The sequence below is a fragment of the Macrotis lagotis genome, chromosome 1 (assembly GCF_037893015.1).
Source record: "Macrotis lagotis isolate mMagLag1 chromosome 1, bilby.v1.9.chrom.fasta, whole genome shotgun sequence".
NCBI classification, from domain to species: Eukaryota; Metazoa; Chordata; class Mammalia; order Peramelemorphia; family Peramelidae; genus Macrotis; species Macrotis lagotis.
The window spans coordinates 820,138,644-820,158,004 of record NC_133658.1 but is presented as its reverse complement, the minus strand read 5'-3'; the positions used below and the strand labels follow the sequence as shown (position 1 = coordinate 820,158,004).

Below are 19,361 nucleotides of genomic sequence, written 5' to 3'. Positions count from 1 at the left end.
CTGATCCTCCCTCTGAGCCCAGACTCACCCGCTGAATTTGGCCAAAGCTGCTGCAGGAGACAAATCCTGAGGTAGAGATGTTCTTTCTCCTGGCTTTTCTTTCTGGGTTTTGTGGGTCAGATTCTTTTAAGATGTTTGTTTCTTGTGATAGGTGGGGAAGAGATCAGGAGACTTTAGAACTGTGTCTGTCTTCTCACCACCATCTTGGCCGGAAGTCAATAGACTTTCGTCTGCTGACATCTGTGTCTTTTCCTTGTGAAATATCTGGAGACTAGTAAAAAGGTTTTAGTCTCTGGCCATGAAAGAAAAAGAATTTAATTTCCCCTTATAGAAATTAAGCCCTCAATCTCTCTTTCATGTCAACATGCTCTGAATGCTCTTGCTTTCCATTTTTTGCAAGTAGCATTTTGGAGTATTGATAGTATGCCCTCTGAGTATCAGTATTAGATGGAGACATCTATAGCAGTTCACAATTGACCCATGTGCCCCTCCCCCACTTCTTTTTCCCCACTCTGTACAATATTATTTTTTAACTTTATTTACAGAACAAAATTAATATTAAATTAGATTCATAGAAATCATCTAATTAGAATTATAGAATTTTAGAATTGGAAGGGATCTAATAATTTTACAGATGAGGAAAATGAAGCCCAATGAGATAAAGTGACTTTGATGAGTATCATTTAGTATGGGGAAGGGGTAAAGACATGTTTTGACTTGAAGGACAGCGCTCCTCTACACTCTTGTTAAACAATGCCTCTATTTTAGAGATGAAGAAAAGAACAACTTGATACACTAGATGACTGAAGAAGCTAATTCTTGGATCAGACCACTTGCCAGTATAATCTAATAAATATTTATTAAATTCCTATTATATGCCAGTCACTGGGATAAACACTGGGGATAAATTAATAAAAAGAAAGAAAGACAGTTTCTGTCCTCCAGGAGCTTATAATTTAAAGTAATAGAAAATTCACAATAGAAGACAGGAAAGTATGGATGAGAGACAGAGAGACAGAACAATGACACCAGGAGGGTACCAGCATGGAAGCATCTTGTTTCATGGAATTAAAGCTAGCCAGAATAGTATATGTAAAACAGACTTAAATGAAGCCCAGTTTCTATCATCTATAAAGGAATACATTGAGAGGAGTTTAGTGCTTTGACCTCCAAAAAGAGACTGAGGGAAGTATTGTCAATTAAGATAATTAAGCAGCACCATGGTGAGCTTAGAAATAATGCACTTATCCTGAGAAAGGCAACTTGTTAGTGAAGTTGAAACCAGGTAGTGTAGCAGATGTAAAGTGGAGTGATTAAACCATGCTTTTCCCAGTTAAAGATTAGTATCTTTGGTGTGAATATGCACTCACCAAAAAATGTCATAACCTAGTTTTCCAAAATTCTATTTAATTGTGAATACCTGGTGTTTCCACATGGAAATCTACTCTTAAGGTTGTCTTCTGATATATATATATATATATATATATATATATATATATATATATATATATATATATATATATGTTTGTGATGATCAAAGATGTGGATCCAAATTTGGATACTAAATGAAGCTATCGTTCAAGAAAATGTCTCTTCTTATTCAGTTTTGAACTTCTCCTGTTTACAAAATAAAGCTATTTGGTATGTCTAGCAACATTTTAAGATGCTCTCTATCAATTTCGGAAATGAAGAAAAATTGGCAAACAGTATGAGATTTTCTTTAAAGTTATTGGTCTTTGGGAGTGTGTATATGGTTTCCTCTCCTTTAGTTTTCATTTCTGTAGTCTTACAACAGTGTTTTTCTTATATCTGTCTTCTAAATTGTATGATTCATTGGTCCAGATTTGGGTAAACCTTATTTCCCATTCCATTTTCCATGAGTCAGAACTAAGTCTGTTAAGTTTGTTCTTGTCTGGGTTCTTTACATAGCCTGTCTGTATTTTTAAATCATTTTTCCTCCTTTGTAGTTTTCATTTCTCTAGCAGTCAGTTTAGGAAACTTCTATCAAGTTTTCAGTGAACATAAGACAACTAGGGCATAGAACTCTCAAACATCAAAATTTTAATTTTTAATGTTTCTCACAGTTGTTTTACAGAGTTAAACAATCTTCAAACTCTCAGGAAGTGTTTGTCAGTTGGGTTGAAGTACCATTAAGTACTGATGAATTTTATATCAGTTAAAAACATCTTCATTTGATAATATGGATTAGTAACATAGCAAGAATACTTGTAAGTACATCTTTCTAGAGCATGTAGTTTAGACCTTGATGAGAAATGGTAATAGAGATTTTACTCTGGAATTTGTTAATACACATGACACTTTGTCAAGACATCAGAATTCTAAGAACACCAAAATTCACCTTTTTCCTTTGTAAAGTGGTAATCTTAGAATCTCATATTTAGAAGAGACATTAAGCATCCTCAAGTGCAAACATCTTTACAATGCATAAATGCCTTTTAGAATTTTTTTACATTTAATAATAATAATATAATAATTTTTAGCACTGAGTACATTTTTAGTAAATTTTTATGCCCATCTAGAAATATATATTGTTTCTTCTTTAACCTATTTCCAATGAGAGTTTTCAGTATTATCTGCCCTCCCCTTACTAGCCTCATCTGTATCTTTTTGCCTTATTTTGTTTCCTTTGTATGAGATAATTGCTCCGTTTTCTCTCCTTACACCATTTTAAAGACTTATTCATTATGCTCAGTTTAGCCCAAATAAAAATGACTGTTAAAAAAGAACTGATAATATTTCATATGTGAAACGTAAACAATTTGATCTCACTGTGTCTCTCATAATTGGCCTTTGTTTCCTTTCTTATTTCTCCCAAATGTTGTGTGTCAAAATTTCCCTTAAGTTCTACCGTTTTTGTCACAAATATTTGAATGTCTTTCAGTTTGTTAAATGCCCTGGGTTTTTTTTTCCATTCAGGATTAATTTTGCTGGGTAAGTTACTCATGGAGGTAACCACAGATCTTTTGCTCTAGGAAATGTAATGTTATAAGATCTATAGTCTCTAATGGAGAAGTTGCTGGATCTTGTGTAATACTTTCTGAAATTCCACAATATTTAAATTATTTTTTTCTTGTTGCTGCCAATATTTTCCCCTTAATCTGGGAGCTTTGAAATTTGACCATGATAAATTTTTGTACTGTGATGTCTTTCTGGTGGTTACTGGTGATTTTTTTTTCTATTTCTACTTTGATTACTTTTTCTAGAATTTCAGAGCAATTTTCCTTAATTTCTTGTAATATTATATAATTATTTTATTTTTATCATAAACTTCAGGCAGATTATTTGATTTTCTGATGAAATATTTCACATTCTTTTTCTATTTTTCATTAATTTTATTTCTTTGTAGCATACAGTTCTAGCTTTCAAGAAATTATTTTCTTCCTTAAGTTTTTAAATCTCTATTTCAAGTTGAATTACTTTCTTTTCATAATTTTCTTGATTGTTTTTGATTGTTCTAATATGTTTTATAATTTTCCTTGTTCTATCTTATTTAATTTTTAAGTCCTTTTTAAGTTCTAGGAAATAATTTTCTGCTTGTGATCATTTGGCATTTCTCACTAAAAAAGAAATGGATTTTTATTTTGCTCCATTATCTTCCTTTGAATATGAACCTGGATCTTCTCTATTTCCATAGTACCTATCCATAGTTGTGCTCCTTTCTCTTTTATTTACTCATTTTATTTTTTTTTGTATTTTTGTGTTATTATTATTATTATCATTATGACCATTATTATTTTTAGCCCTATTAGTATGATCAAGTTCTAATCCCAGGTTATGGAGAGTAATGTCCCTTCAGTTCCGTTTTACTATTATTTTCTGAGGTCTGCACTGAGTATCAACTTTGGACTTTCCACTCATAAGCCATGGCTAGAAGCGTGATCATGTCATGCTCTTCCACAAATGATCTTACTCCCTTGGGTCCCTTGGGTGGTTGCCAACTATAACCCTACCAAGGACTCTCCTATTCTGAAGTCTCCACTGCCACCCTTCTGTTATATACTGCACTCATTAGGTGTGTGTGAGTTATTTCTCCTGCACAGCAAAACCCCAAGTCTTCTAATATTGACTTAGAATAGGGGTAGGAAATCATTTTTTTCTCCAAGGATCATTTTGATATTTATAACATTATTCACAGACCATACAAAATTATCTATTTAAAAATTAGCTTGCTCTATTGGTAAAACATTTAATTAATTCACTTAAAAAGCTCCTAGATTTATTGAATTCTAGTCCTGCCTGTGTTTGCCATGGCAGTGCCAGATTTTGCTCCCAAAGTTCATTGACAGCCACTAGAGATTAAGCAATAAATTGACATGGTAAGAACTTAATTTAACTCCCTCATTTTATGGAATGAGGAAACTGAGTCTATGAAAAAACTAAAGTGATTTCCCTAAGGCCACATAACAAGTTAGTGGCCAAGACAATAATCTAAATTTTCCTTTGTCTCAGTATAGTATTCTTTCTACTACACCTTACTATCTTTTATAATACTCTACTGCAGAATAATATTTATTATGACTAAGCATCAGTGACTAGGGAACCTGACCAACAGATCTCATAAAAGAATCTTGGAAATAAAAATAATCCAAACTTGAAACCACAGAACTTTTTCAGTTATTCTTATTATATTGCTATGGTATTTATAGACTAATTTTTTGAATTATTTAAATTATCAATATTCATAATCATATTTCATGCCTATATTTGTGTTACAGAAAATTCTAAAAGTTATGCAAATTGTAAAGGATTGAGTAAACTTCAGTACTCGGGCAGCTAAGTGGCACAGTATATAGAATCCTCAGCCTGGAGACAGAAAAATTTATCTTCATCTGTTAAATCTGTCCTCAGGGGGCGGCTAGGTGGCACAGTGGATAAAGCACCGGCCTTGGAGTCAGGAGTACCTGGGTTCAAATCCGGTCTCAGACACTTAATAATTACCTAGCTGTGTGGCCTTGGGTAAGCCACTTAACCCCATTTGCCTTGCAAAAAAAAAAATAAATCTGTCCTCAGATACTTACTAGCTGTGAGACCTTGGGCAAATCACTTATTGTTTGTTTTAGTTTCTCATCTGTAAAATGAGCTGGAGAAGGAAATGGCAAACCACTCAAGTATCTTTGCCAAGAGAATTCTCAATGGGGTTGTGAAGAGTGGAATACCACTGGAAAAGGACTAAACAACAAATTTCAATACAGTTATTTTATGCAAACCAAAATATTTTGTCAGAGTAAGATAAATGACACTGAAATAAAAATGTTTTATGGTTTACCATTCATACTATTTATTTCATTTTACTATTAGCCTTATTTATATTTCTACTTTATTTTTTCATGTAAAGGACATTAGTAGGATTTGAATAATACTTTGAATTCTATCTAGATCTTTGTCAGGAATAAGAATCTTCAATTTAAAAAATCAGACTTAAGCATGGTCTTATTAAGTTTGAATCTGTTGAACTTAGATATTGGTCATATGAGAAAGTATGAAAAATTGAATGCATTTCATATATCATAGATTTCCTCTGGGCCTGTTTATTATTTTTTTAATGAAAAACTATGAAAGGTTTGTATTATACAAAAGAGCCTTTTTACTAAATGGATTTCCTTTCCCCTAAATGGGAACTCTGTTCTTAGTCCTCTACAATTATTTTTCTCCTCTCCCTTGCTGATCTCATCCATTCTCATGTTTTACTTTTTTAATCTTTGTATCCCCTGGGGCCAGTTTAGCAATGCATAGATAGTAGGCACTTAACATTTATTGAATTAAAGGATAGGCATGTCATTTTTGAAATATCTCTCTCAAAGTCTTAAATCATTTTAAAATATAACCTATTTAGAGTTGGTAGTTGTTATTTTGGGTTTTGTCAAAGGTTGGTGAGTTCAGTGCTCCTGGCTACTAGCTCTAGTTGCTCTCTTGATTTCCTTTACAGAACCAGTCGTCTATTAGATATTTCCTAAGATACCCCATCAGCTTCTCAAGCTCACTGTGATCAATACAATTAACTTATCTTTGCTTCCAAAAGCTCCCTTCTTCTGAACTTCCTTATTATTGTTATGAGCAATTTCATCTTTAACACATTCATCACCTTTATTCTCTATGCCTCACTTTCCCTCATCCTACACATCTAGTCAATTGCCAAATCTTTTCATTTCTATCTCCATTACATTGTTTGAGTACACTCTTTTTTCCTCTACTCATATAACCAGCACTCTAGTTCAAGCCCTTATCATTTCTCATCTACTGTCTACTTCAACTACCTGCTCAGTGGTCCTCCTAACTCCAACCTCTCCTTGTTCTAACATATCCTCCACATAGTCACCAAAATGATTTTCTGTTTTTTAAATTCATTTTTATGAAATTTAGACTCCCAATTTTTTCTCTCTCCCTTTCCCTCCCACCTCCGTAAGACAGTAAGCAATTTGACATAGGTTATGTATGTACAGTCTTGTAAAACATCTTTTCATAGTAGTCATGTTGTGAAAAGAGAAAAAAACTATGAAAAAAAGTGAAAATAATATGCTTTAATCTGCATTCAGATTCCAATTCCTTCTCTGGAGTGTTTAACATCTTTCTTCATGAGTCTTTTGTCATTCTCTAGGATTATTGTATTGCTGAGAAGAGCTAAGTCAATCAAAGTTGATCATCTCACAAAATTACTTTATAGTACAATTTTCTCCTGATTTTTCTAACTTCACCCAGCCTCAGTCCATGTAAATATTTCTAGATTTTTCTGAAATCTGCCTGCTCACTCTTTCTCATTGCACAATATTATTCTATTACATTCATATAACAGAGCTTGCTCAGTCATTTCCCAATTGAAATGCATCCATCAGTGTCAAATTCTCTGAAAGTGTTTTTCCAAAGTTCAGAGTCTGGTCATATCAACCTCCCCTTTGACAGACTTCTATTGTTCTTTATTGACTAAAAAGTCAGTTACATAATCTGAAATTAAAATTCCTTTTAGTATTGGCCCCTTCTTACCTTTGAAGACTTCTAACATATTCTTTTCAACCTTACATTCTTGGATTTAACCATACCGTTCTACTTTCTATTCCATACACATAAACTACTTTCTTCTTGCCCTTACAAAGACTGTCTTACATGGCTTAAACCCACTTTTGTCTCATCCCAACCTCTGAGAATTTCTGCTTTCCTTTGAATCACTTTCTTTATTAATACTTTCCTGATTTTTGCCTAATAATGTTCTGCCTTCTCAAATTACTTTATATTTATTTCAGATATATAATATTAGCTTATATATGTATTTATGCACGTATTTTCTCCTCTTGGATGTCTGGGACCATTTGGAAATTCTTGTTGAATCAGTAGCACCCAATATATAATAAGCATTTAAATGAATATTTGATTGATTTACTGTGGTATTCCATACTTTATTTCTTCAGAGCTCTTCTTAGTGAGATCTAGCACACAAATCTGATTTAAGAATACAATACTTCGACATTTAGATAATGCTTTTGTTTTGAGTGTTCTCATTTGAAGTCTGTCTTATTTTTCAGTGTAACTTTAGTGTTGATGAGCAAATTTAATTCATTGTTTTTTTTCCTGGAATGTGCATAGACTATCTAGGTTCTTGATATATGTTTGTAGAATTGAATCTATCAATCAGTTAATAAACATTAAGTGTCTGCCATGTGTCTATGGGAACTGTACTAAGCACTAGGATAAAAAAAAAAGACAAAAGAGAATTCTTGCTCTCAAGGAGCTTATAATCTAATGGGGGAGACAATATTGAAACAAATATATTCAGAGTAATACAGTGTAAGATTTCCAACTAGAATGGAAGTCAGAAGACTAGGGTTTGAATCTTACCTCTGATTCTTCACAACCAAGTCAACTCAGACAAGTAACTCAATGTCTCTGAAACATTAAATGCTCAAAAACATGGTTTCCTGATATATAACATAAGCATGTTAATACTTATACTATTTTCTTCACAGTTATTGTCCGACTCCAATTCATTAAAGTATTATGAAATACCAGCTATATTCCAGGGACTGTATTAGGAAGAAAAGAAGCAAACATTTATTAAATAAGACAAAAGATAGTCTCTTCTATGTAAGAGCTTACATTTTAACAGAGGAAACTCTACACAAAGGGGAATTGAAAAGTGAAGAGGGTGGAGGGGTAGGAAGAAGGTACTTGGAAGTCCTAAGCCCTTCACAAAATGCTATCCTCAGAAGGAACTCATCAATTGTAGAGTGAGGGTGAGTAGCCCCCAGGTATTGAGAGATGTTATAGGATGAGACAGCAGTAAAGGCAAGATTTTGAAGATCATAAAGTCGGTATTGGAGCCAGTATGAGAAAGCTTCAGTTAGGAACTAGAGAGAAAGTCAGAGGCAAAATCTGAAGACTTTTTATTCTATGAGGAGCATTAAACATGTAAACAGACAATTTATAGGCATGTAAGAAGAGAGAGAGAGAGAGAGAGAGAGAACTGAAGTGAACTCAAGTAAGGGAATCAGGAATAGATTCTAATAGGAGATAGAAGATGAGAAGAATCTGAAAGGAAGCAAGGAATTGTAAGAGGTGTAGATGATTAGGAAGTGCATTCCACACATGCAGGAGAGCTTATGTAAAGCCACAAAAGTGGGAGAGGCAAGTCAAATTCCTGGTACTATGAATTCTTCAAATCTGACCTTCCAGCCAAGGAGAATAAGTCTAATCTTTCTTTCGAATCCAGTCCTTCAAATAGCTATGATATATCCTACCCTGAATTTCTCTTCTCTAGAGGTCCTTCAATTGCTAACTCAATTATTAAACATTTATTTAAAATTTACAGGCAATCATGAGCCTTACCATCCTGATTGCCCTCTTCTGAAATTTCTTCTGTTTATTTAATATCCTTTTTTGTTTAACAGTGGTGGCTACTGCTGAAAACAATACTTCACATGAGGTCTGACTAAAGCAAAGTACCAAGGGACTCTTGTCTTCCTTATTCCTGGAAACTGTGCCTCACTTGATACAGCCCAGGAGGACATTATCTTTTATAGTTTGCCACATCATCTTCTAACCCCAGACTTTGCAGATAAAATTCTGTCTAACCACAACTACTCTATTTTGAACTTGTATTTTTTTTAAAACTATGGTAACCCAGGGTTTGATTGAAACTCAGCAATGCTAGCAAAAGGTAATGAAGACTCCCCTCAGGGGAATGATCTGAGACACAATTGCTGGCCTTTGAATTTAAAGTGCCCATCTGGAGGGGAAGGCCTTCTCAAAGAACATATAGGAGCTTCGCTGACTGTCCTTATGGAACTCCTCATATCTCATGGAAGCAAAAATCTATTTCCAAGAGTTTCACTGTGCTTAAAATTTATCTTTGTGCTATAATTTAATTAAGTCATCACCTTATTTGCAATTTTAAGACCCAAGTGTATTATTACATCAGAATAGAGAAGATTCTGTGTCTTGGGAGGAAACAATTGGCATATAAATTATCAAAATTCTTGAGGATGATATTTTTTTTTAAATCTATAGCAGGTAGGATTATGAGCTTCTAAAACTTTACTTTTATTTATAGACACTAGTTTTGCCCACCAGGTCTTTGGAGGCCAAAAGTTAGAGGGTAGATTGTGAGAGCCTAGAAATTAATTGTAACATGATGGCAATGACTGAGAAGGAACTTTCCTCTAAATGGATGATTTGATTCCTAGGCTTGGGCCTCATGGGCAACAATTTGGAGAGGAGAGATCTCTTCATCAAATATATAGTTGTTGTTCTGTCTGCCCCTTGGAATCTTCTAAATTCTTTCAAAACAAATGTCAACCTTATTGAGAGGAAAGAATCTCTACTTCCAAACACTCCAAGGACCCCTGGAGTTTTTAATCATTATTGTATCCTTGGAACAGCATTTAAGAAAAGCTATGGTCTAATTGTAAACTTGAGTTCCAAGTGTGTTATTGTGTCACACTAGAACTAATTTTTAATTTCTTCCCAGCCAAAAAAAGTTAGACTTTCTATTTAACCCTATTAAATTTCATTTTATTACATTCAATCCAAAATTGTAGGAAGATTCCATATGCTATTAATGTATTCCAACTTCAGAGTCCTCTGAAAATTAGATAAATCTATCACCTATGTCTTATCCAACTCACTGATAAAAATGTTCACTAGAACAGGGCCAAATAATAAATGTAACCTATTTATTTCAGAAAATTTCTTAATTTGAAAAATGAACACATTGGTTTTTTTAGTCCTTTTCTATTCTTCATGTTAGTGACATCCTTTCATGGAGTGCTCAGTTAGGAGTAGTATTGAGCAACTTCTTTATTTTGGTCATCTTCCTCAATCAGCATGTGTATTTTTGGGTATAATTTTTGTGTATTTTTGTATGATATAATATAACATTATTATAATCATTTTTGCGTATAATATAAATGTTGAGTCATTGAACACATTCAGAACAAAAAAAAATCACAGGAAAGATGATTAGTTTTTTTTTCCAAAACATCTGAGAATCTTTTCTACCTTGTCAATTTCACTTAGTGATTATTTCCCACTTACTATTTCTTTTACCTCTACTAGAGACCAGAGATATATTAGACTTTGCATGAAACTAAATAAGGCCAAGACTACATTTCCTATTTCCAAGGAAACTCTGTCTTGAAAATCTCTCCTCCTCCTCCTCCTCCCTCTTCTTCATGTAACTTACCCTTCCCCCCTTCACTCTAAGCAAAGTTTAGACATTAACAACATTAGCATTTTCCTCTTGGGCAGCTTCCTAAATACTAATGGAAAACAGATCTAGAAACCATGAAAGAGTAATTAAGTTACTTGATTATAGTTTTAAAATAAATCAGTGAATCTAACATTATTTGGCATGGGGGAGCCATTTAAACCTTTTCTTTAATTTTCTTTGATTACTTCTTCAAAGATGACATCATACTAAGGGTCTTCTTTGTGTTATTCACATAGGATACATTTCAAATTGACTATTGATCCCTTGAGGGGAACTAGCAAGTTTTCTGCAGTTGATTTAAGACCTTTTTTTTATTTAGAACTATGACTTTCAGTTATCTCTGGATTTTTAGAGCCAAGTAAGAAAGGAAAGGAGGAAAGGAGGAAGAAACAAAAGAAAAAAGAAAGAACAATGGACTGAGGGAGAAAGACTTGTTACTGCTGTGACCACTGGCTCTGAAGTTGGAGAATGTAGGTTCATATTCACATTATAATACTTATGTGACCTTGGACAAATTACTTAATATCCCTGGACTTCAGTTTCCTTATCTGTAAAATGAAGTATTTCAACTAGATAGTAATTCTATGATCCAATGATCTTTTCCCTTAAGAGTTTCAACTAGACAAAACTATGGATTACAGTCATATTATATATCATATCATATTTATTATATTATATTATAATAATAGACGCATTTATATGATGATTTACAGATAAGACTTTCTAATGAAATGCCTCATTTAAACTTCAAAGAGGCCTTATTGAGGGATATTATCATCCCTGTTTTGAAGATTAGGAAAATTGACGCTGCAAATTTAAATGATTCATTCAAAGCCAACTAGATTGAAAGTGGTGGAGGCAGGACAGGCACAATCATCTTATATCTCCAAATCCATTACATTTTGCTTCTATATAACCTCAATCATATGAAGTTGAATTGGGAGCTTAAATACAGACTTGCTTATCTAATGGATTGGTGGATTGGAGAAGAATAGATTCCTGTTTAGACAATATAATATCATGTGACTAAATAATCATTATATATATGTATATATATATATATATATATGTTTCATTAGTTAGCTAGTTAATTAATTAGTCAGAGCTTATTCATAATTGTCCAACTCACCATTCTTAGCAGGTGTACTAGAATGGTTTACGATTTCCTTTTCTAACTCACTTTGCAAATGAAAAAACTAAAACAAATATTAAGTGACTTGCCCAGGATCATAAAAAAGACTAAGTATCTGAGTTGGATTTGAACCTATGTCTTCCTGATTCCAGGTCCAGAACTCCATCTTCTTTACCACTTGAATGCCTCCTTATGTCAGTGCCTATCTATCTATATTAATAGAGAGGAGATTAAGTGTGGAGAGTTGAAAAAAAGGCCATTTCACTTTATAGTAGTACTCTGATAATTAGTTGGTGGGACAATCAGTCAGAGAAGCAAGATTGTTTTTATTTTTTTTTAATATGCTCTTGGTAGGTACTATTCTTCATGGCTAAGATAGTTGGAAAGTGACTTGGATATGGAATTGTATTGGTTAGTCTATGAAACCATTCATTATTTTTAATTGTATTCCATATCACTGAAAAGAGTAGTACTTGAGAAGCATGCCATATTATCTAGTAGAATATCTTTCATATTTTTCTGTCCAAATTACCTTATATTTTTCACATTCATATTGTGTTATTGTAACTCTAAAGATGTCTTCTTGGATGGGAAGTAAACTTTGAGTTTATGGTTTTATAGACTATATCATATTTAGTTTTCTAGCCCATAGCTTTTGAAAATTACCCATAATGATCACATTGGTTTTACTAATTCATTACTATTATTGCTAGTTCTGCTTTGCTGCTAGGGCCTTGGAATCAGGAGGACTGGAGTTAGAATTTAACCACTGACACTTACTAGCTGTGTGACCTTGGGCAAGTTACTTAATCCTGCTTTCCTCTCATCCGGGGCCATCTCCAGTCATCCTGATTCATATTTGACCACTAGACCCAAGGTAAAGGAGAAAGTGAGGCTCGTGACTTAGCACAGCCCCCCTCACTCAAATCCAATTCATTTGCTTGCCATAGCATCACCTCCCTGATGTCATGGTCTTCTTCAAGAATGATGCTGAGTGAGATGAGCAGAACCATAAAAATACTGTACACCCTAACAGCAACATGGGAGTGATGTTCAACCTTGAAGGACTTGCTCATTCCATCAGTGCAACAATAGGGAACAATTTTGGGCTGTCTGCAAAGGAGAGTCCCATCTGTATCCAGATAAGGAGATGTGGAGTTTGAACAAAGTTCAAGGACTATTTTCTTTAATTTAGGAAAAAAAGCAGATATCTTATTGTCTGATCTTGTTACCTCTTAGACTTCATGTCTCTTCTTTAAGGATATGATTTCTCTCTCATCACACTCAATTTGGATCAAGATAGAACATGGAAACAAAGTAAAGACTGACAGATTGCATTCCGTGGGGGGTAGGGGTAGAAGTAAGATTGGGGGGGAAATTGTAAAACTCAAATAACATCTTTAATAAAAATAAATTAAATAAATTAAATAAATTTAAAATAAATTTTAAAAAGAATGAAGGACAAACTTTGTTATTACTGCTGTTGCTAATCTTACTACTGTTACTACTACTTGTGAATCCTCAGAAGTAATAGAGATTCAAAGTAAGGAGCTGTAGAAATAATAAATTTTTCAGCTATAAGAGGGGACAGACATTTTTAGAGTATGTAATAGACAGTCAAGAAAAGAAATACATTTAGATTGAGAAGGTACCTAGGGGCTAATGACATACTGTTGTCAAATTTGAGTGAAAATTACATCCTGATAGAACCGATAGTTACTGAATTCCAAAAATGGCAACCAGAATCTCTCCATTTATCTCAAATATCTTCATGAATTCCTGAAAATTGTATTGACAAAGAAGCATTGAACAAATAACTGAATCATATGTATTTCTTTTTTGGTATAAAATTTGAACCTGTCTGAGTATGAAGTTGAGGAAAAAAATGTCCAATAAGAAATAACTTACTCCCATTTCTATCCCATAGTTTTTGAATGTGAATGTTGCCAGTAAGGAACAATCTCAAGCTTACTCTTTCCTTTGGAAGATGTGAAGGGGAAAGAGAAAGATGAATAATTGAAACCAACTTCATCTTTACTATTATCAACAGCAAGAACTATTCAGTACTAACAATGCTAATCACTGGATTTAGCCTAGCCTTGATCCGTTCAACAAAAAGTTGTTCTATATTATTTTAACCCTAAGGATAAAATTTATGTTAAAGGAGTGCAATGTTGATTGTCCAAATAAATGAAGGAAACTATGTTTTATCCCTGTAGTCTATAAAAATTTAGCAACTACTGAACAACTGAAAAGATATTCCCTGGTGGCTAATAATTTACATCAGAAACTGCTCACTCTCTTATTGGACTGACAGATAACTAATTCTCATATAATTAATGGAATCCGAAAATATTCCAGATAATCAAACCAATAAATTGTACTGGATCTAGCCCATTATCAACATATTTATTTACAATAGCATAGTTATAACATCGATCCATTAGGAAAACAACTTATTTTATATTTAGCAATTTTATAAACATATCGTGACTTGTCCAATGACATTTCTATCAGAAACTTGTGAAACAAAGGGGAATGAAAGGTTAATGATAACAACCCCAATAGTAATAATAGCAAGAAAAATGCTCATCTCTTGTGATATTTTAAGTTTTGTACAACATTTTCCTAATAAAATATTCTATGAGAGATTTAGGACATCCAATTTTATAACTTACATCTTTATAGATTGAGATTGAATTTGTGATTCAGTGATAGAGAGAATTTCCAGTAAGGAAATTCCCTCTATCAATATACTTGAGTATCTTTATAGAAACTTATGATCTTAGAGAATGGTTTAGATCATTCAGATGTTAAGTAATTTACCAAGGGTCACATAGTTTATGTCAGGTGCAAGACCAATTCTTCCTGGTTTGGAGGCCAATCTTCTATATACTCTACTTTGCTACCTCTTTTAAAAGAATAATAAATAAATAGATAATTATATTACTTCAAATAAAGAGTCTGCAAATCTCTTTAATACATCATATCAGCAGAAGAGGAAATAGCCTCAAAGATTTGCCTAAGGTCTCACAACTAATAAATGTCTGGATGTTGATATATGTTGGAGATTGCAGATTTGAATGCTAATCTCCCTTGCTTTAAGTTGAATATGCTATGAGAGTTAAATAGGATTCATTCAGTATCGGAAAGTAAATGGAATAATTCAAATATCAGAATAATACATATAAACTAATGCATGGAGATACCTAGTCACAGTGAGATGTTTCCTCTGTGTTAAAAGCTTATATAGGGGCATCTATGTGGTGCAGTGGATAGAGCACCAGCCCTGGAGTCAGGAGGACCTCAGTCCAAATGCGTCTTCAGACATTTAATAATTGCCTAGCTGAGTGACCTTGAGCAAGTCACTTAACCCCATTGCCTTAAATAAAAAATATTTATAAAAATAAAAAAATGATTATGCAAATGTATGTGAAAAAGGTAAAAATATTTTTTTCCAGAATTAAAATTTAGAATATTAATTTAGCAAATAAGATTGGACAGTCCTATTGATTTGAAATTAAATAAATAAATATGAAAAATAATGGAATCTTTCTGCAGTTAAATAAAAAATAGGCTAATTGATTTTAAGCTTTTTCAATTTTATATTGTTTATTATTTTATGTTATTAGAAAAACTAATAAAAATCACAGTTTTGAAATCCTTGTTTACATTAATTATGATTCTTATAATGTGAAGATTATAGAAATTCTGCTTGTCATCCTACTTTCTTTGACATCTAGTCTTTAATACTAAACTTTTCTCTACCAAATTGCTCTTCTAACCAAGATTTCAATGGTATGGCATCAATTAGTAGATCCCATACCTTCCTCTTATTGGCTCACTGCTGCTCAGTAATTCAATCTTATTCTGTCATCACAGTTAGTTTAATGTGCCTTGGATTCTCTCATTATGTTGAGAACCTTCAGAAGAATTATACTTATCTGTATATTTTTCTTCTTTGTTTTTGCCTCTATTCCTTGTTTTGCTTGTGGTTTCCCAGGAAAAAATATTTTCCCTTGAATCACATTTTTGGTCTTCTATTTCTATCAAATTATCTTTTCCCTCTTTTCTCTTTTTGTATCCATCCTGACAAGATTGTACTAATTTTGTCATAATCACTAGCATCATCATCCCTATAATACAACTAGCTCCATCTCAATGTTCCGAGTAATATAAGTGAATGCAACTATATTAACAGGCATTCATTTATCATATTTAGGGAATGCAAGCTATGATACTAAAAAGGAATGGTATTAGTGAGAAGAAAACAGTAGATGAAGTGAGGATTTCTGGGGTTGCCACAATGACTTCTATAAGATTATTTGGGGAAAATGCCAACTTTTCACTTGTGGTACAAAATAGTTTTTTAGACTATGGGGCATATTAACAAATAAAGTTTTTTTTTAAAAAATAAGTCATAACAAAAATTTAGAAATTTGTTAATGTTATTTTATATAATTATTTATGTATTTGCAAAGGAAAATGCTTAACTTTTCTTTTGGAATCTAGTATAAACATATTTTATCTGATTGTCTTTTTGTCTTGTTTACTTTATTACTTTGTTATTCTTGTTTTTAGCAAGAATTTCTATAAATTTAATGTTTTTCCTTTTTTCTATTGATTTGGGCTTTTTCTTCATGAAGAAAATTATGTTTGAAGCTTAATTGAAATTTACATTATTATTCAGAATAGATTGATGCTTTATTTATTTATTTTTTTAGTGCCCAACTGAAACCAAAGCAATATTTGGGGTTCATCTGAAAATAGTTGGAGACTGGACAGGTATGTAGAAAATATACTTTGGGGACCAGATTTTAAGGCATTTGGAAATAAATGTTTTTTTCTTGACAGTAAATAATACTCTTATTCATCTATACGCTTAAGAAATTAATTAAATAAATCACTCTACTATTTATTCATTCATTCATTTAATTATTTTGCATCAATTTATTCATTTATTCATACCATTACTTACATATCGTCTATCATTCCAACTTTTAATTGATTTATCTATCCATCCGTTTATCTTTCTGTACTTTTTCCCATTCTCCCAATTGTTGTAATTATAGCTGTGTGCCAATTTACTTTGCAATATTGCATTCTTCAACAATTTTTTTTTTATCTAGATGCTTTGGTGACTTCAAAAAAGTCATGAAATATAGGGGCTACCTTTGAGCTTAAAATCCAGTTAAATAGCAACACAAGAAAACTGCTTATAATTATTTCTAGACTAATGAAGTGTTATAGGAGTTCAGAGGAGAGAAAGGGATACGAAAAAAGAAACCAAAACACAGGTACAAAGGGGCTAATTGTGGGAGTAATGCTAATGCTGGAAGAGAGAGGATTTCCAGGAGAAGAGTATGTCCAGTGGTGTCAAGTTCAATGAATCAGTCAGTATGGTGAAGGAATGAGATAAAGCCATTGGATTTGGTGATTAAGAAAATGGTAGTAATTTTGGAGAGATTATTAGGTTGAATAATGTTTAGGAAAGTGGATTGGTGAGGGTTCAGGAATGAGAAAAAAGGCAGCAGTGGTTTCCCCTAAGAGTTTGAAAAAAAAAGGAGAGATAAAGCAGTGTATATAATAAGGGAATGGTAAGTACATTTATAAATGAACATATTGTTTCCTTCATTAGACTGTGAACTGCTGTAGGGTACAGAATATTTAATCACTTTTGCCTTTGTATCTCCAGGGCATTTCTCAGAACGTTGTAGGTACTTAATCAATTATTGTTGATTTATTATGATTACCAAAGATAAAGTTGTGAACACATTAATAACTACCAACTCATATTTCTACTTTCACCTCTTTATAAAACCTGATTCATTAGCCTTCCCAATGACAGAATGCTAGATAACAGAAATGTACTGTTGCATAAAGTTCTAAGAGGTTTCTAACAGTGAAAGATATTCCAGAAAGTGATTTTTCCTTTTCATGAGTTTCACATTTCCCCAGGTGAGGAAACCATGTGCAAACTGAAGGAACCAAGCCTTTCAGACCTGTTTTGAGGTCTTATCTCCATTACTTCTTCACATTTTCAATTTATACAAATTGCACTAGTTCTTTGGGGAGAAAAAAGATCCATTGGAGTTCATCTATAAGTATGATTTTGGATTTGCCTAGATGCTTCAAACTTGGTAAACATCTTTTCTCTGAAGCTTTCTTTGCTCTTTTGTATGTTTCTTCTAATTCCTCTGCCATCATTAGCTTAGATTTCCTGAACAGAACTGAACAATGAAAAGCAAAAACCAAATAAATCTATAGGAGTGGTAATAGTTAACAGAGATCTTTGCTAAACTTCAAAAGATGGAGTATAAGGGAAGCAATAATAGTACTTCAACTATGGGGGCAGTTAGGGGGGCATAATAATTTTTCAAAAATTTTGTTTATTAAGGCAATGGGGTTAAATGATTTGCCTAAGGTCACACAGCTAGGTATATATGTGTCTGAGGTTGGATTTGAATTAAGATGCTCCTGAGTCCAGGGCTGATGCTTTATCCATTGCTCCATCTAGTTGCCCCCTCCTAATACTTTGATTCAGGAAGACCTGAGTTCCTGTTTTTCTCATTCATTTAGGTGACTTAGAAAGTCACTTAATCTTACCATCCCTATTAACTCATCTGTAAAATGTGGGTAATAATAATAATGTATACCTCACAAGGTCATTATAGAGATCAAAATGAGGAAGCATGTAAGGAGCTTTGAAAATCTTAAAGTGTCATATGAATACCAATTAGTCTTTATATATTATTAATTATTAATTATATATTTATTGTTATGTAATACATGGTACAGTGAATAAAGTGCTGAGTTTGGAGTCAGGAGCACTCCTCTTCCCAAATTCAAATGTGATCTCAGATACTTTTTAGCTATGTGACCCAGGGCATGTTACTTAACCTTGCTTGCCTCAGTTTGCTCATTTGCAAAATGAACCGAAGAAGGAAATGGTAAACCACTCCAGTATCTTTAATAAGAAAAATGGCCAATGGAATCAGGAAGACTTGGGTACAGCTGAAAAATGACTAAACTCGAGGTATTACTAAAAACCAGTGAGAGTAATCTGAACATTTTTGTCTAGGCTGAAATATAAAGAATGACAAAGTATGCTTATAGGAATAATTAAGTTCAAGAAATATTCACAAAAACTTTTCTACACCAAAAAATGCAAGGCATATTAGGGTATAAAAGCAAAATCTCACAATATAGATTTTACTCCCTTCTTCTTGTCTCACTGTATTCTACTATATATCAAATTATCTGCCATTAATTTATTTTTTAAAATTATTTTTAATGTTATCCTATCCAATTAACAAAAATATCCATCAAAAATAATTCTAATAACTTCATTATTTCTTAGTTTACTTTTAACCTTCTAGAGAATACTTTATATTGTCATTTCCTTTTCTGTTTTTCTTATTGAAAAATGCCATGGAGTAAAAGCATCTTGAAATTGTGTTTACTCAAGGTGTTTTATCTCAATTCAGTGTTTTCCTATTAGACGCTACCTTG

General features: G+C 32.7%; 1 protein-coding gene across 5 annotated transcripts in view; it reads left to right on the top strand.

The window, feature by feature from the left end:
• Positions 1 to 19,361, top strand: part of NOX4 (NADPH oxidase 4) — a 255,234-nt gene that overhangs the window by 119,960 nt on the left and 115,913 nt on the right. For all 5 annotated transcript variants that reach the window (XR_012474419.1, XM_074217078.1, XM_074217079.1 and 2 more), the window contains one exon: positions 16,574 to 16,634. Coding sequence is in view for 4 of the 5 variants with exons in the window: in XM_074217078.1 (XP_074073179.1) it covers positions 16,574 to 16,634 (61 nt within the window). In the remaining variant the exon portion in view is untranslated. The remainder of the gene's footprint in view (positions 1 to 16,573; positions 16,635 to 19,361) is intronic.